At 48.1% G+C, this 16,782-nt stretch overlaps 7 protein-coding genes across 7 annotated transcripts; 1 reads left to right on the top strand and 6 right to left on the bottom strand.

Annotated features, from left to right (window-relative positions):
• Nucleotides 1-951: 951 nt before the first annotated feature.
• N7455_010935 (uncharacterized protein) lies at nt 952-1,593 on the bottom strand (the record flags this gene model as incomplete). Its single annotated transcript, XM_065606549.1, has 1 exon — nt 952-1,593. One exon carries the CDS (start codon nt 1,591-1,593, stop codon nt 952-954), a length of 642 nt encoding a protein of 213 aa, XP_065460512.1.
• An 841-nt stretch (nt 1,594-2,434) lies between these two features.
• Nucleotides 2,435-4,666, bottom strand: N7455_010934 (lipid-binding SYLF domain-containing protein; the record flags this gene model as incomplete). The annotated part of the gene is made up of 1 exon (XM_040953142.2): nt 2,435-4,666. One exon carries the CDS (start codon nt 4,664-4,666, stop codon nt 2,435-2,437), a length of 2,232 nt encoding a protein of 743 aa, XP_040816560.2.
• Nucleotides 4,667-6,461: 1,795 nt separating this feature from the next.
• On the bottom strand, nt 6,462-7,459 carry N7455_010933 (electron transfer flavoprotein subunit beta/FixA family protein; the record flags this gene model as incomplete). Its single annotated transcript, XM_040952995.1, has 3 exons — nt 6,462-6,544; nt 6,603-7,251; nt 7,409-7,459. 3 exons carry the CDS (start codon nt 7,457-7,459, stop codon nt 6,462-6,464), a joined length of 783 nt encoding a protein of 260 aa, XP_040816537.1.
• Nucleotides 7,460-8,623: 1,164 nt separating this feature from the next.
• Nucleotides 8,624-9,712, bottom strand: N7455_010932 (phytanoyl-CoA dioxygenase family protein; the record flags this gene model as incomplete). Its single annotated transcript, XM_065606548.1, has 3 exons — nt 8,624-9,411; nt 9,463-9,572; nt 9,648-9,712. 3 exons carry the CDS (start codon nt 9,710-9,712, stop codon nt 8,624-8,626), a joined length of 963 nt encoding a protein of 320 aa, XP_065460511.1.
• A 484-nt stretch (nt 9,713-10,196) lies between these two features.
• On the top strand, nt 10,197-12,057 carry N7455_010931 (Major facilitator superfamily domain general substrate transporter; the record flags this gene model as incomplete). The annotated part of the gene is made up of 6 exons (XM_065606547.1): nt 10,197-10,375; nt 10,438-10,656; nt 10,717-10,972; nt 11,037-11,300; nt 11,382-11,714; nt 11,770-12,057. The coding sequence occupies 6 exons, from the start codon at nt 10,197-10,199 to the stop codon at nt 12,055-12,057; spliced, it is 1,539 nt and encodes a 512-aa protein (XP_065460510.1).
• Nucleotides 12,058-13,073: 1,016 nt separating this feature from the next.
• Nucleotides 13,074-15,657, bottom strand: tah18 (NAPDH-dependent diflavin reductase; the record flags this gene model as incomplete). The annotated part of the gene is made up of 5 exons (XM_040953121.2): nt 13,074-14,568; nt 14,632-14,730; nt 14,780-14,955; nt 15,016-15,279; nt 15,604-15,657. 5 exons carry the CDS (start codon nt 15,655-15,657, stop codon nt 13,074-13,076), a joined length of 2,088 nt encoding a protein of 695 aa, XP_040816645.2.
• Nucleotides 15,658-15,865: 208 nt separating this feature from the next.
• On the bottom strand, nt 15,866-16,769 carry N7455_010929 (DNA-directed RNA polymerase III subunit C31; the record flags this gene model as incomplete). Its single annotated transcript, XM_040953175.2, has 3 exons — nt 15,866-16,239; nt 16,311-16,557; nt 16,662-16,769. 3 exons carry the CDS (start codon nt 16,767-16,769, stop codon nt 15,866-15,868), a joined length of 729 nt encoding a protein of 242 aa, XP_040816667.2.
• Nucleotides 16,770-16,782: the final 13 nt, after the last annotated feature.

Here is a 16,782-nt window from a genome sequence, read left to right as displayed (position 1 = left end):
AGTGGTGAGAGAGTGGTGAGAGAGTGGTGAGAGAGTGGTGAGAGAGTGGTGAGAGAGTGGTGAGAGAGTGGTGAGAGAGTGGTGAGAGAGTGGTGAGAGAGTGGTGAGAGAGTGGTGAGAGAGTGGTGAGAGAGTGGTGAGAGAGTGGTGAGAGAGTGGTGAGAGAGTGGTGAGAGAGTGGTGAGAGAGTGGTGAGAGAGTGGTGAGAGAGGATGGATGATGAGAGAAGATGGATGGTGAGAGGGACAGTCACAAAGAGGAAAGAACAGTAGAGCACTACTATTTGTAGTAGGAACTGAAGCCGGTCACATGTTACCAAACCCTTCACTGTTTATCTTCTTGGAAATTGGTGCTACACACTGACTTACTTTTGCCGTGGCTTCTGGTCGTTTTCTCCTACAAGCTCTGTCTTATGTTTCATCCTCTAGTTAACTACTAGTTATGTAACGAATGTATATGTTTCCGTGTCTTTAGAATTTATTCCACTTATGAAAGACTTTTTATCATAACCGAAGCATTCTTAATCAAAAGTAGCTTTAGCAATGCAGCTATACACATATACCACTCAAAATCCGATATCACTTCTCTGCTTGCTGAGCCCTCCTGTCGGTGTCTGTTGAAATTGGAAGATCCGATACCTCAACTCTAGTAATGCCAGCACCTCAAACCAAGCCATATCAGGAACTGAGACATAATGAGGTAGCTTTGCCTTATAGGCTTGTTAAGAACAAAAACGTTAAAATTCATGGTGAACTCAATTCTTAAGAGCAAGTTGTTCGGAATCCAGTCACACGCTCAGCTGTCCATGTGTAGCTCCATGGGTCTGATAACATAGCAAATATATGTGCTAGGGATTCCTAAGGAATGAAACGAATAAACTTTGACCATTAGATATCTCATTGTCATGCTGGAATAGCGGTCTTTCCTTACAAAATCGGAAGACGAGTGTTGTCAGGAAAGACGGTAGAGATCGGGTACATTGCCACACTGGAATAACCCCGAAGACTCTGCAACTAGGCCACGGGGCCTACCCAGAGATCTCTTAATCGGAGAGTTTCGCTTCAAACTTTGCCTCATCGCTTCCGAATTCACATAATATCCGTATCTTATGAAGGACTTGATGCTACGGAGTCTTCTTCTCTCCGCGAGGCCTTTCGCAACTGAGAAGAGAAATTCCTTTGGATTTTCTTCGGATAACCATTGGTCTCCTGCAGCGTGCAGATATAGGTCGACAAGCATCTCGCGGATTTTAGAGAACTTGGTCGTATTGCTGTATGCATAGCTAACAGCATTTGCATCAGGAAAGTACACCTTTCCATCCTTCGAATCAGCCTTAGAGCATGTGTCGATGATTGCGTCGATGACCGAATTTTGAAACTGGGCGTCGAGCAACTTGTCACCGAGCACATATGCACTAACGAGGTCATAATACTCCTGGGCAGACTTGTTTGCTGATTCTCCTTGCTTTGCCGCTTCAAGGATTCCAGGAATTTTTGCAAAGTAAAGCCAGTGTGAATAGATAGAAAATGCCTTGGGGTCATCTTCCGGGAGTTCAATGGTGTGCTCCTTGGATTCCATCCACGAGCCTGACATGGCAGCCTTGAAAAAGTGAGAAGAAGTATAGAGTACTGATTCATGGACGTGGAAAGGTTCCTTTGAGGCTCCCACTGTGATTTTCATAAATCCCCACAATGAGACCAACCATAGTAGCGTGATATTGCCTTTTGCATATACATCAAGAGACTTTTCTCTCCTTTAACATATCTGGTATGGTAATTAGAGCTGAAAGGCTAAAATACACCATGCTAAAGTCCTACCTATGTATGTACTCCCAAGAGTGAGGCTCGAAAGAAGGACGTGAAGCATCGTTGCGACCTAAAGTTGCAGGCGACAAGGCACCAAATGTACAACCTCAGGATAATGTTCAGATGAGACATGCTACTAGAACCATTTGATAGACTTGCACGGGATAATTATTGGTGCATATGAAATTTAATTGACTAAAGCCGAAGATAAAAGTCAAAAGAACAATATATAAAAGAGTGTGTTCCGAGTCCGGGAAACAGGATATAATGCAACTCGAGCGAAAGCTCTCCAAATAAAGAGTAAGGAACCCAAAGATCCCTTCCCCATTGACCTGATCCAGGAAAAAAAAAATACAAATACCCCCAACTCGCTAAGATGCAGACACGCTAAAACCAATGGCAGGAAACCAACAACATGAAACCCTTTTTCTGGAGGGGAGAGATGGGGATAGAAGACACATAAAAAGAAGGCGGAGCCTGGATAACCCAAGAACTCCCAAATGAGTCAGATGTGTATAAAACGCGTATGAGGTATCGTGACAAGGTGCGTTTCGAGAAAAATATGGAAACAAAAAAGCCGAGGCAAGCGCAAAGAGGAGGCAGAAAAACACTTGTTAATCAAAAACAGATCACTCAGCCCTGGCATGGGGCAAGGTGGTATCGGTGGTATCGATTTTAGTCCCACCGGGGGACTCTTCGTGTTCTTCGCGATCAGCAAGGATGTGTAAATATGACTTTCCAGACTTCTGCCCTTCAGGTTGCTCGATATCAGCTTCAAGCTTGGCTTCGATCTTGTCGAGGGTCTCTTCGACCTCCGGGGTATCCTTGATATTAGGTGCAAGCTTGGGGACATCGGGAGACTTTTCGAGTCGAGGAGATTGCTCGGGTTCGAGGTCCTTCTCGTCTTCTTTACCCGCCTTCATCTCCTGCTCGGCGGCATCGGCGGTCTCGGTGGAAGTGTGGTCTTCGAGGGTAATGACGTTATCTTCAATCTCCGACTCGCCATTGGCAGATTGGAACTCGTCCTTCTCGACCAGTGGCTCCGACTTGGTGTCAACAAACTCTTCATCGTCGCTCGTGGCAGGAACACCAGGAGAGGACTTGGCCTTCTCCGGGGATGGAAGCGCGCGTGGGGATCCATCCAACTGCTCGAGATTCTCCGCCGCCTCAGTGACATCCGTGGGTGAGGTGTTAATGCTCGAATACGAGAGCGCGGTAGGAGATGTTGAGGCACGGCTTGATCCAGAGCCTGGGATGTGGCGTGGGTGTCGCGGAGGCAAGGCAGGTGGGGTGCGCGCGGGGATTGTGACCAGGCGAGCCCGGGCGAAGCTCGGCGAGGTAGGCTTGGTGTCACGGTCTGTCGTCTGGTCCTCCACCTTTGTGGGCGAAGGCGGGATACTATCCCTTGGCGTGACAGTGGCATTGCCAACCTCGTGGACCTCATAGTGCTCGTCGTCATCCTCAAACTCGGGGTCCTCGTGTGAATCTTCGCAGGCATTCGCTTTCGCTCTCCTATCCTCCGCCTCCTCGCCCTCCAATTGGCGGACCTTCACATGCTCTTCCTCGCCGTGGATAGCAATGGTATCCCAGTGAGAGCCGTCATTTTCAATCCAGGTATTCATCGGTGGACGGCCAATAGACGATTCCTTCGCGCTGCGAGAAGATGCACGGCTCACTGATGTGGGCTCAGTTAGCGAGGCGTCATCGGTCTGCGTGCCACGGTCGACACTAGCATAGCTCTTGGAGCTCTGCACACTCGCGCGCCAACTATTGCGCGGCGAGCTATCCATGCTGCGCCGAGAGAAAGTGCTATAAACAGGACTGTCCAAGTTCGGCCGGAATTCAAATGTCTCATGGTTTGCTCTCACCTTTGTGCCGGCCTCGCGGATGAAAAGCCCCTCCGCCTCCAGCGCCTTCACCCCATACGGATCGGGATCGTCCACAGCCGGCACACCGAAGACATGTTGTCCGTCTTCCGACAACTCCATATCGCCAGGTGTTTCGCCTGGAGGCGGGACAAGACTTTCGTCGACGTCAGAGTCGCCCTGTGCGGCCTTCAGGGTTTGCATGAGGGTTTGGAGCTCGTGGGGCGGATGCCGGACTTTGCCGGATAGAATCTCGTCGACGGATATCCGCTCGCCGTAGAAGCGCTCGTTCTCGTCGGTTCGCTCGATAATGATTGTGCCATCGACGGCAACACCTGCGTACAGGCCTTTGCTCTTCATATATGTCCAAATTGGTGCCTGGCGTTTGTGCACTTCGGATTCGAGGACCCCACCGACACCTACAGGCCCCGCAGTTGCGCTGACCTCGCCGCCGAGCGTGCAACGGAATTTCTTGAATGCTTCCAGCGCCTCATAGGTGTTGATGATTACCACGCAGTCATAAATGTCAACTCCAGCGAGAAAACCTATCCCGGCTGTGTGTAGCATGATACCAGATGGCGGGCTCCATGCGCCGGTCTCGGGGAGGCGACCGATCAGCACGCCACTACCGCCAGAGCCACTCATCCATAGACCTGTGCGCATGGTCGTGAAGATGGCGACTCCCTTGGCATTTTTGAGGACTCGGGTTGGGATCTTCTGGATAACGCGTTGCTTGCCCTTGGGGCGATTGATCTTGCCATCCTCGTCGACGCCGGTTGTGGAATCGGGGGCATAGAAGCCGTCTTTGCAGAAGCTGCGGAGGATGCGCGCGGCTTTGTCGGCTTCCTTGTCGAGTGTCATGGGCCAGAAGGCTTCGGCGCCCAGCTTGTGCGATAGGCGATTAACGGGGCCGCCGAGCTTGTCCACGGTGTCCCATGCTTTGTCGAAGCCCTTTTTTGAGATGCTTTTGGTCTTCTCCCACCGATTTGGAGACATGGTGGCTGCCAGACAGAAGAGATGGCTGCCAAGCAGAAGAGACTTTAAAAGTTATTATAGGGTAATTGAAGAAGAATCAAGAAGTTGGATGCGCTTTGCGCCGCGAAAGGCTGATGAAGGCGGGATCTATACACCACTGAAACACGACTTGCGCCGCAAACAGCAGAATCCCGACAGATTCTTAGATCGGGAATGTATCGAGGGATTTGGTAAGATCTGCGTAACCCAGGAATGCGGGGAGGAATGTGGAAACTTTATACGAAATATGGAAAAAAAAAGTATAAGAGATTAGAGATTATCGAAGGAAATGAAGAGAAGAAATAGAAAACGATTTCCAATCCGGGTCAGACGGAAAGGGTTTGAATATTTAAGGCCTGGACCAGAACAAACGTTAATGGCTTCCCATGGTTCCAAGGTTCGGAGAGGCAATGTCATCATCCATGGATCAGCTGTATTTTTTTTTCGGGGTTTTATTTTAATTTGTCGGTTTTTTTTTTTTCGTTTAAAGTATTACTGTATATGTACTTTGTATGTATCTATCCGGAGTACTCCGTACTATTGTATATAGTATATAGACATTTGGACCTATTGATATTATTGCCTATTTCATTTGGAATAATATCTGAGCTCTTGTACATCCAACTCTCAGAAATGACCAGTCCAGATAATCACATACCTCGCAACCCCACCTGGAAAATTTAAAAACCCTGGCCTCCAGGGCTAGAACGCGTGTCAAGGTATTTCTTTAGACTTTTTTTTTTACATATTTACTTAGTATTCCGTGCTAAGAAAAAAATTACAAACATGAAACGAAAGACATTGTTATTGTTAATTTAACTATTCCTTTGATCCTGGTGCATCTTCAAGCCCCAGTGGGTCCCTCAGATGACAGCTCAACCTAGGCTGAACAGATCGACCACGCTATAGGCAATGTACGCATCCGTCGGCTCGGTTTTCCCTCTACTCCGCACGGAATACGGAGTAGTAATTTGACATTAGATGTCTTTTCAGCTGATTGCCAGCGCATAATCTAGGGTATCCCCAAGCCGCGGAGTATAATAATGCAAGATCGTTTTCTATGCTGCTCTCATAACACATCGACACTAATGTACTTGGCCTGATGGGGAAATTCAACAATTATGCACCATATCATAAGGTACCTACTTGGTGCTTTTGTAATGTAAATCAATCATTAAAAAAAAGAGGTCTTCTACCTGTGAGGCTCTCGGAACATTTCATCACCAATCGGGGAGAGTTGGGTCCTGTGGCTGATAATGGAAGTATTGCCTCGGGCTGAGATGCAACTTGGCCGCTGTACAGTTCCGATTGGTTAGTTTGGCCAGCTTTCAATAAATAAACCTTCCAAGGTTAGGTCGGGAAGAACGATACATATGGCCATCCCTATATGGGGTGGCTATTACTTCGTACATACTTCCTCACCCACAGACGAGATCTAGCCACTCTAGCGCCGCTGTGGCGGATTATGATCCACGATGTTGCAGTAGTGTGGCCCCCCTGCGAACTACCTATGACTATGCGCTTACAGAAAAGGGTTCCTAAGTGAACATGCCAACCGGTTGGAACTAGTGGACCTAGCACACACTATCAATTATAAAGAATATGGTTTTCATTTATATAAAGATCTAGCATCCAATACATGCACACATGCCTCGCCACACAGTATGGCCATCAAAAAATGTGGGAGAAATGCGCAAGACGAATCCAAACCTAGAGGGTAACATTTCAAATGCGATGGTATAGAAAATCAGGGTAATCAAGAACAGGCTTAGCGCATTTACAGCGCACCCAGCTCCTTAAGCTTGGAGACAAGGCCATCGACATCCTCGACCTTGCCACCACCCTTTCGTGGCGCGGGTTCTACAGAACATTAGCACAATCCCACGAACGAAATAGCAGAACCACGAGAAGCACATACCTGTAACCTTCAGAGTCTTCAACCGCCGTGTGTCTTCGACACCGAAATCGGCAAGAGTCTTCTTCTCAAGGGGCTTCTTCTTGGCCTTCATAATGTTGGGCAAGCTAGCGTACCGCGGCTCGTTCAACCGCAGATCCGTAGTAATAACAATGGGCAGCTTGGCGCGGAGAGTCTCAACACCACCATCGACCTCGTGGGTAATCTCAACGGTACCAGCCTCATCCTTAATGTCAACCTTGCTGGCCTGCGTAGCCTGAGGCCACCCAAGGAGACCAGCAAGCATCTGACCAGTCTGACCCTGGTCACCATCAATGGCCTGCTTACCGAGCAGCACGAGGTTCACGTTCTGCTCCTTAACAACGGCCTGCAGCATCTTGGCGATGGTCAGTGGCTCTGGGCCACCGTCACCCTTCTCCGGTACGTCGATGTGGAAGGCTCGATCAGCGCCCATGGCCATGGCGGTGCGGAGGACGTCAGGGCATTTCGGGCCGCCGGCGGAAAGTGCGAGGATATCTTCGACCTTAATGGGGCCCTTGCGCTCGCGAAGGCGGACGGCCTCTTCGATTGAGAGCTCGTCAAATGGGTTCAGAGAGTGCTTGACACCAGCGGTTTCGACACCGGTCTGGGCTTTGTTGATGCGGGGTTTGATCTATTAGATTCAAATGTGGGCGTCAGTCGTGATATCCCAATTCCAGGGTGAGTGGTGGGGGTCATGGAGACCATGTTGGTTGAAAGGTACAGCTCCGAGCACCGGTCGCCCGAAGCTGCACTTGGAGGGGTCATAGTTGAGCTGGAATTTGACTTACCGCATAGTCGATCACGCGCTTGACGGGTACCAATATCCTTAGGCCACTCATTTTGTGTAATTCAGTAGTTGAGCAACGGCCAATTCCTGAGTTGATGTAAGGAAGTTTGGAGGCTCGGAGGAAGAAAGCGTGCGGTGACGGAGTGCCAAGAAATCGAAAACGCCGACGCGGCCCGAGTTTAACCCTCGTCGCACCACGGACTCCTCACGGTACCGTCAGGTTTTGCGGCCATCATGATAACAAGCGCTTGGGGTCGGAGCAAGTACATTTTACATGCATCAAGGATCCTTTTCGGATTTGTGTTGCTAAAGCTTGATTTTTGTTTAAGCGCAGTTCCAAGTTGTCTACCCTACGCGCAGTGGCTGGAAACTGTATTGTACAATGTGTCTATACATAGTATCATATGGCGGCAATTCATAGACCTGAAGGAGTGTAATTGTGACCGAAGCTACAAGAGGGTAATACAGCAAGCAAACAACAGGGGTTCAAGGTCACAAGCAAGTTGTCAAAGAACGAGAAGAAAAGAACAAGACACACAGACAAGCATGATGGAAAAAGAACAGGACAGCAATTAGCTCTGGAAGTGATATGGGGTCGCTGATGGCCGCAATTCTGGGCCGTATTTACACCACCGAACCTGCCGAGGTTAACCATACAGCCTACATATTGTGATAATGAATATTGTTTTGCATTTGACAGGACTAACCAGGCGAGAAGAATGGTCTGCTGCAATTGGATGACATAGTCATAAACTGTATAGCTGTATCAAAGCCTAGCCCTAATACATGTCTTTCCTGTTGTTTTCTAGTGAGCTACCAGGCGGGTTGATTCATCACCCAAGTAGACTATAATGACCTTCGCTTTATATATATAAGTAACAATCATTCAGGTTTTTATTAAGTCATACAAAAGATTGGATGGCCTCAAAAACAGCCAGGGGAAAAAAAAAAGGAAAACAGCGGCTGCATGTTGTCTGCGAACGGAATTGGGTTCTAGTCAATCCCCTTGGAACACTCGCGCAACCGTGCTACGTCTTATATGTAAAAGAAAATCAACTCTTTGGCATGAAACTGTGGTTAACCATAGGTAATACGACTGAAATCGACGGATTACATAGAGAGATTAATTAGATAAACTAGAGGAGAAAAGCACAAACGCAGGGCTAGCTACTGCTAATTTATAGACACATGTGATATCCTAAGTATCAAAATGGGTCTAATATGGCTTCACACCAGCAAGTTTCAGTAACCGGTCCCTAATTTGGGGAAGCTCAAGAGGCTCTTCGCGATCCCTCGGGTCTCTAGTCCCATCAGGAAGCATGGCGCAAGTTTTGCGAACAACGACGTTATCATGAGGCCAATGCGTAGTACCTCCATACTTGGAGAATACCTCCGATTTGCACTGCAAAGTTTCCGTGGATGCAAACTTTGCAGGAGAATAAGCGGCATATATAACAGTACGGATGGTTTGGCTGGTCTCAGCTGGCTCGCTACCGTAATGGATAGTCCGGCTATCCCACACGATCAAATCACCAATATCCGCGCAGACCTTGTGTGGCGAACATCCTCTTGCTTTGAACCAGTCAAGCTTTATTTGGTCAAGCCAGTACAGATCTTTAGCTGACCATGTCGAAGGGTCTGTTTGAGTATCAAAGAATTCATCCACCAGACGGTGGGACCCAGGGTAGACTACAAGTCCCCCATCGTCTGGACCAGCCGTAGAGAGATTGATGATTCCTTGGACACAATGCATACCACGTCGGAAGGGACTCTGGTCCACATGTTCCCAAGCACCCTTCCGCGGGATATCCTTGCTGTTTGGAAAAGTGACGTTCAGACTGTCAAAGCTAACCAGCAGTTCTTCAGTACCCCAGATTTTGGAAAATGCTTCAATTACCCCTGCCTCCATGCGTGCGTCCCACATAAACTTGTCATGGGCGACTGCATAGGCACTGAAAGTGTTGATTGTGCTCTGGACAGGGAGGTTCTTGGCCAACCACGTCTCTGGGTTTTCATAGGTCAGCTCATCGTTCCCAAATTACTTCAACCACTCACGAGCTTTTTGTTGGTAGGCGATGGCCCGATCTTGCGGGATTGCATTTTTGATCACTGCAAACCCATTATCACGAAGTTCGGCGAGCCAGTCACCAGTTTTCGCACCGGTACTGTAAATCAAATCACAGTCAGCAAACACCCTTGAACCGGAACATGTTGAAGGAGAAGAATGCAGAGAAACCCACAGTGCATTTTGAGGCTCCGGTAGGGTTTGATTGTGAGAATAAACTGTCGTGGTAGTAGTAGACATAGTTTGATACTGTGCTTTTTCGACAGTAGCTAGGGATGTAATGATTATGCCCTCATATTCTAGCGGAGGAAAAGTTGGATTATATATGCGATGGGGCTTAGCTCGATTGCCGGGTACATGACATCCGGAAAAGCCCAAGTTTTGCTTCTTGTCCCTAATATAAATTGCCTTTATCCGAACGCCATTTTTCTCAAAGCGACTAGATGTAGTCTTTCCTGGACGGCTTCATCATTCGGCCCTACCGAAGCCGAATAGAGATAAGAAAAGTGGCAGATAGGAAGTGTAAATTGCCAAGGTGCGGTTGCCGAACCAAATAACTTCTGGACTCAGGATAGGCATGGTTATGAGGTGCCAATGGTCTTTATGGGGTATAAAGCCATGGGGTGTGCACTCACGTAGGCTCAACCCCAGACTATAAACAAAACTGCCGCTTTTCTTGATAACATACTATTAAGGAACTCGAAATTCTATTTTGCCTCTCACAATGACTCGTTTGGATGAGCCAGCCCCGGCTGTTACTTCCAATGATGCAAAGGATATCTCCAAAGTCAACATTGAAGATGCCGATGACACTCTGCAGGCACTGGAGAAGTACCAGTCTCAACTGGGTACGCCTTTGTCTCCCGAAGATGACCGTCGCATTCTTCGCAGAATTGACATCTGGTATCTACATTTCCTATATTATCCCCCGCAAGCATCTCGGACTCTTACTAATCTATGACCAGCTTAATTCCCGTGCTTTTCCTCTCGTACCTGTTTCAATATCTCGACAAACAGGCCATGGGATATAGCGCCATTCTGGGCCTCCGAACAGACATGCACCTCGTGGGCCAAGACTATTCTTGGGCATCCAGTCTGTTTTACTTTGGATATATGGTCGCCTCAGGGGTTGTGGCTTTGTTGATTATTCGTTTGCCTGTTGGCCGCTTCATGTCGGCAGCTATGTGAGTGTATCGATTCCTCAAACCAAAGCATGAGACTGATATATTCATGAAAAAAAACAGGGGAATCTGGGCGGCTATTCTCATGTTGACTGTCCTGTGCAAAAGTGCCAATGGGTTGTGGGCCGCGCGCTTCTTCCTGGGGTTCGTTGAGTCGAGTATCGCTCCTTCTATGAGTCTTATTATATCTATGTGGTATAAGAGATCCGAGCAACCCATTCGACAGTGTGCATGGTTTATGGGAAATGTTATTGGTGGTCTGGTTGGTGGTCTGCTGGGATATGGTGTCGGGCGCATAGATGGCATTCCACCATGGAAGGTAAGGAAATGTCACAATCTTCTACCTCAAAAGTCAGAACACTAATAGCATTATCCTGTTGCAGGCACTCTTTATACTTTTTGGAGGCATTACCTTGCTTTGGTCGGTGATTTGCTGGTTCGCAATTCCCGACAGCCCCTTGGGCGCATGGTTTCTTCCAATTGAAGACCAAGTCAAGGCCGTGGAGCGTGTCCAGGATAACCTAACTGGAATCAAAAGTCATCATGTCAAGCGTTATCAAGTTATCGAGGCTCTACTTGATCCAAAGACTTGGCTTCTTGCATTGTTTCAGTTTACGCAAAACGTGCCCAATGGCGGTGTTGGTTCGGTATGGTGTCTTTTCTTTTCTTTTTCCCCCACGAAGCTCATTTGTGTGGTGGAATCATCTCTAACCTGACCTTTTCATTAGTTTGCATCGATTGTTGTCGAGGGATTCGGCTTCACCACACTTGATACCCTTCTCGTCCAAATGATTGGTACCGGATTCCAAATCGTTTTCATCATAATTTCGGCCATCGGCAGCACCTATCTGAAAAACACCCGTACATATTGGATGACATTCAACACTATAATGGCTCTGATTGGCACAGTCATGATTCGACAGATCAATCCCGACTACATTTGGTCTCGCTTCATGGGATACTGTCTTATCATTGCTTTCTCGGCCAATTTTCCTCTTACGCTGGCAATGATCACAAGTAACACAGCTGGATTTACCAAAAAAACAACTGTCACAGCAGTGGTAAGTCTCCTCGCTTTGTCCAACTTGAAGGCATCCTTTGATCTCATTTTGCTAGGTTTTCATCGCATACTGCGCCGGCAACATTATTGGCCCGCAGATCATGTTCGCTCGAGAAGCACCCAGTTATCCCTCTGGATTTGCGGGAGTACTCGTTTGCTTCGCTTGCTCTGCAATTATTAGTATGTTGCTACGATTCTATTGCATCTGGGAGAACAAGAAGCGAGACAACATTCACATTCCCTCGGAAGGTTTCGAGGAAGACGGTGGCCCTGCAGTCTTGGCTTCCCTGAACCTGACGGATAAGACGGAGAGGGAAATGCATCAATTTAGATATGTATACTAGCTTTTTGATTGAAGCTGGTTATTTATAATATAGGATATTGCTGTGATTAATCAATGCGCTAAATTTTCAACACGAATGAAGATCTTCTATGTAATATAGTAGCCTTCACTCTTGATATAAACGTAGCAAAACAACATAAACAAAGAAGTTATCACCTGGAACATACATTATGTGCCAGTAGTGATGAAGTGATTAGTCCAACTTCGATGAGACAACGACTCGGATATGTACCCTCATGATCATGGAAAATTCCCTTATTCGGCGCAACCGCGCAAGTAATCTGGGGTATGCGGGGGACGCCGTTATATCCGCGGGTACACTCGGATGTTCAGTTTCGGCCCTACCGAAGCCGAGTCCCATCGAGCTTGAGAGCTAACAGTGACCTTACATGGTGAAAAATGAGATAAGACATCCCAAAGCAATCTAAAAATCTCGCGTGGTTTCTAATGTCCAGGTGATATGGACATCGAAACGATCAAGCAAATCATTGAACAATAAATTGTAGCCAGTTGAGGGATTCCTGGATATACAGGGAGTAGGAAGAAGAAGAAGAAGAAGAAGAAGAAGAAGAAGAAGAAGAAGCCTATAAACATGGACTTCTTTATGTATGAAGAGAAGGCCGGGAGAGAGCAATCTAGCTATCTACAAACGGGATTTGTGGTGCCTGACTCCTCAAGCACCTAATAGATATCCCATTTGTTACATGCAGTATAGTTCTCACTGCACGATTTCATAAGACTCAGGCCTGCTCAGACGACAGTTATCAAGCCAAGCCAACAAAGATTTGGTGCTCCTAGATTCCGCATGATCCGACACCTGGGGACACACTTGGGCAGCATCCTTCCAACCCATCAAAGATGCAGTAGATTACTCTAGTCGATCCCCGGCGGTCTCCTCGACTATAAGAGGTGACTTTCCGATAAAGAATTAGATGTAGGGACGAAAAGTCTGATAGAAAGAAAATGATAGAAAATGTCTCATATTCCGCTATGATGAAAACTAAATATTCACACCGATCACCAAGTTTCTTGTTTGTAACGGCCGATTTGTTCCATATCAATGAGATAGCCCTCAGCCTGAGAACGGGTGAAAGGCTGCTCCGGTGAAGGAGCTCCTCCATGCTGGAAGGCTTCGATGAGCGCCTCGCGTACAGCTTGAGGCATGCGACCCGAGGAACCACAGATATAAACTGACCCCTGCATATCATGCAACACACGGAAGAAGAGCGGGAAGTTTTCGCGCACGGTGTCTTGCACGTACACCTTGCGTTGCTGATCACGCGAAAAGGCAGTGAGTACCTGTAGCGGAATGAGCTTGCTGAGCTCCATCCACTCTTTCTCGAAGAAGAAGTCGGATTCTCGGTTTCGGCCTCCATACAGGAGAATGGTAGGGCCAATTGGTGGATTGAAGCCGGGGTTTTGCTCGCGGTAAGCCTGCACAAGTGCCGCTTTCTCCCAAAGCATAGAGCGAAGGGGTGCAATTCCAGTGCCGGGTCCAATAAGCACGGTTGCTGCGGTCAGTTGCTGGACTGAAGATTTGAGGCCTCCAGGCTGCAACTGGATTTGAAGGGTGCTGCCTGGCCGGAGGACGGAGAGATATTTGGTACAGACTCCCTCGCGGATTCTCTTGATCACTGTCTGGTATTTGACAATGGCAATGAGTAGTTCGAATTGTGTATTGCCATCAGCAGTCTGCTTGCGTTTTCCGCCACTGGCAATGCTAAACTGGCGGGCGCGCATGGCCGGGATAACAGATATTGCGTGTTGCCAGGGAATTTTGACAGTATCGAACTCATGCAGGATCTCAAGTATACTACGCCGTGGGCGTGTCGTATAATCCCATAGCTCGTCGAGATATTCGGGATTTGTAAATTCTAGTAACCGTTCTTTGTGCATCTCATCGCTGGTGTAGTGGGCGATTGTGGAGAAGAAGGATCGACGGGGTATCCCTTTGACGTCGAGATAGTCTACGAGGAGGGCACGAAGAGTTAGGTTGGGATATGAGTCGAGGCCAGGAATGGGTGGCGGTGATGGAATATCTCCTGTTGGAACAAGACAGATCGGTCGATCCGCCTGGGCGTTCCAACCCATCAAGTCAATAAGGGTTTGGACATCAATCGCAGAGCTTTTCGGTGTGATGGCGATCATGTCTCCAGGGACGTAAGGGACAGAGTCTGGGACGGTCAGGGTGATATGGCGCACATCCTGCCAATGCTTTTGCGGAGTCACGCGCCGATTTTCAGTCAATGTCGCACATAGTGTATGTGGGATGGGTCGGGAGTCATGGTCCAGATGGTGTAGTCCTGGATATTCATCCGCAGAAGCTTCATGTTCATTTGCGACGGCAGCTGGGGGTATTGGGAAGGAATCATTCTCTTCCGCTAATTGCAATTTCCACTTTGGTGGGAGCTGCACATCGTCTGGAATCGGGTGCTGTCCAGCAGGAAGAGGATGTCTATCCAGCAAATGTTTTCGAAAATCCGTCATCCATGGTAGGAAGGCTCCCTCAAGTCTATGGGTCAAGCCATGTAAGTCGTGAACAGATATCCAACGTGAGGAACAAAAAAGTACTGACCCTTCCGGATGTTGCTGGTCTGCTTCACCTGTGGGATAGATCTCGTTTGCACCAAGCTGTAATAGTCGTTTATAGAGCTTGCGTATCGCCCAATTGAATCTATCACAATCAGCCATTAAAACATACAATAGTGGTATAGTTTGCATACTTGGGATACGAGCTATCTCCCAGCCCAAAGCAAGTGAAATTTATGCCATTCAGAAAGGTAGCAGGTAGCTTCTTCAACAAGAGCGACTTCCAAAAAGACCGCGCATTGGCCGGAAAGTCGCCTTGTCCAGTAGTCGAGGCAACAAATATGGTCAGAGTATATGAAAAAAGTGATTCCTATAATCCAATGGGTATTAGGCCACTAGAGGGTCGTTGTCGTTGTTGATAAGTACATACCGGCTTGCATTGATTCAACTCAGATACATGAGTCGCAAAACGGAGCCGCTCGGTCAAAGCGCCCAATTCCTCGGCCACTTCCTGCGCATTGCCCGTTTCGGAGCCATATAGAATGAGCACGGACCGTTCCAAGGGACGTGGATTTTGGGTGTCGCTCATGCTGCGCTTTAAGGTGGAAGTGTCTGAACAGTCCTTGCTTTGCCCCTCCGAAAATCGGCTGACGTCACGCAAAAACCAATCAATCTTATCGAATACCCCACCGCCCTATCTACCGCCTACCCGAGTTGATATTCATCCAATGTTGTTTGGAGTCTTGCTTGAATATATGGGCATTTGAGGAGGGTAATATATCTCTGGAATCATATCATAAAGTAGGTCAAAGAGATTGACGAGGGGAAGAAACCCCAGGGAGGTGATATACGCTTTTTCTAGTCAAACAGGCGCGCAGAGGGACTGAGCCCAAATGGAGGTGATGTAGATATAAGGGTAGGTCAGCTACGAGACATTTTGTATTGGCCAGCCCTTACTTTAGAACAGTCCTCATGTTAACTCAGAAGGCCCTCCAGGGCTGTCTTGCATATTGCCTACTAGGCCTTGAAGAACCTGCAAGTTCTCACTGCTCGTTTTGCTTGGAGTATACATGTGTAGGAACTGGTCAATGCTATGCAAAGTGTTTAGTTTGCTTGCGAATGGCCCGAGTTAGTGTAGAGTTATCTGCGCTGAACAGACCGAGTAATTCACTGTGGCATGGAACATATACAAGGGATATACCAAAGAGGCATGAATCAGACCGCTGAAGAGCCATAGTAAGGCTAAATTGAAATAAAAAAGGGTATCGTGAATCTGCTTTTCAGAACTCATCGTCGCCGCCGCCGCCCCCACCATCTTCATCGCCCATATCATCTTCTCCATCATCGAAGTACTGTTCAGCATTGTAATCGCCGCCCATTTCATCATCATCTTCGGAGAAGTCGTCATCCAGGATTTCCTCTTCCTGTTCATCATCCCCATCAAGCAATCCAGCTTCATTTTCATCTCCGTCGCCTTCGTCCTCGTCGTCACCGCCCGCTGTGCGCTTCGCAGGTCCAGCTTCATCTTCTTCATCTTCGAAACCACGCTTCACTCCAGCGACTGAAACCTGGGCCTGGTAGCCATCCAAGGATGCGTCGGGTCGGAAGTTTGGCTGGAGGGTTTGCCATAGCTCGCGGGGGAAGAATTTCAAGACTGAACAGCCCAAGCATGCGGGGTCAGTCGTCTGTAGCCGTAGAAAAAAACAAAGCTGGCAGTAAACTTACAGTAAGATCGCCCGGTGATCTTGGGGAGTGTGCGCCGTTTCTTTTGATAACGGCCGGAATAGGTGGGCATGCCATGGAAAGCGTCAAAGTTGGCGCGCGCGGCGCTGCCTTTTTTGGCACTGGAAGATGACGCATCAAGAACGGAGTAGTAGGGACCCTCGTGAAAGCTCTCGCGCAACTCTCGGTAGTAGTCTACCCGGGTTTGTTCTGCGGGGCTCAACTTCCGAGCAAAGGGAACGGTGTATTTCTGAGGTAATGGAAAGTTAGGATCTGTAGATTTCGACATGATGGAGATTGTTGGATTAAAAAGAGTGAGATTTCCTGGAGAGCCAGGCCAAGAAGCAAACATACAGGGTATAGCGGTGTTGGAGCTGTGTCTGGCTCTCCGCCTGGGTCTGCATCCCAAGTAAACTCTGTACCGGGGGGCTTCTTGCCCTTTGGTGCCCCACGACGCGACATATTTGTGGTGATA

The sequence above is a fragment of the Penicillium solitum genome (genome assembly GCF_028829755.1).
Source record: "Penicillium solitum strain IBT 25940 chromosome Unknown utg000008l_segment0_segment0, whole genome shotgun sequence".
Classification (NCBI taxonomy): Eukaryota; Fungi; Ascomycota; class Eurotiomycetes; order Eurotiales; family Aspergillaceae; genus Penicillium; species Penicillium solitum.
Note: the sequence above shows the minus strand (reverse complement) of the source record. Positions and strands in the feature narration are given on the sequence as shown.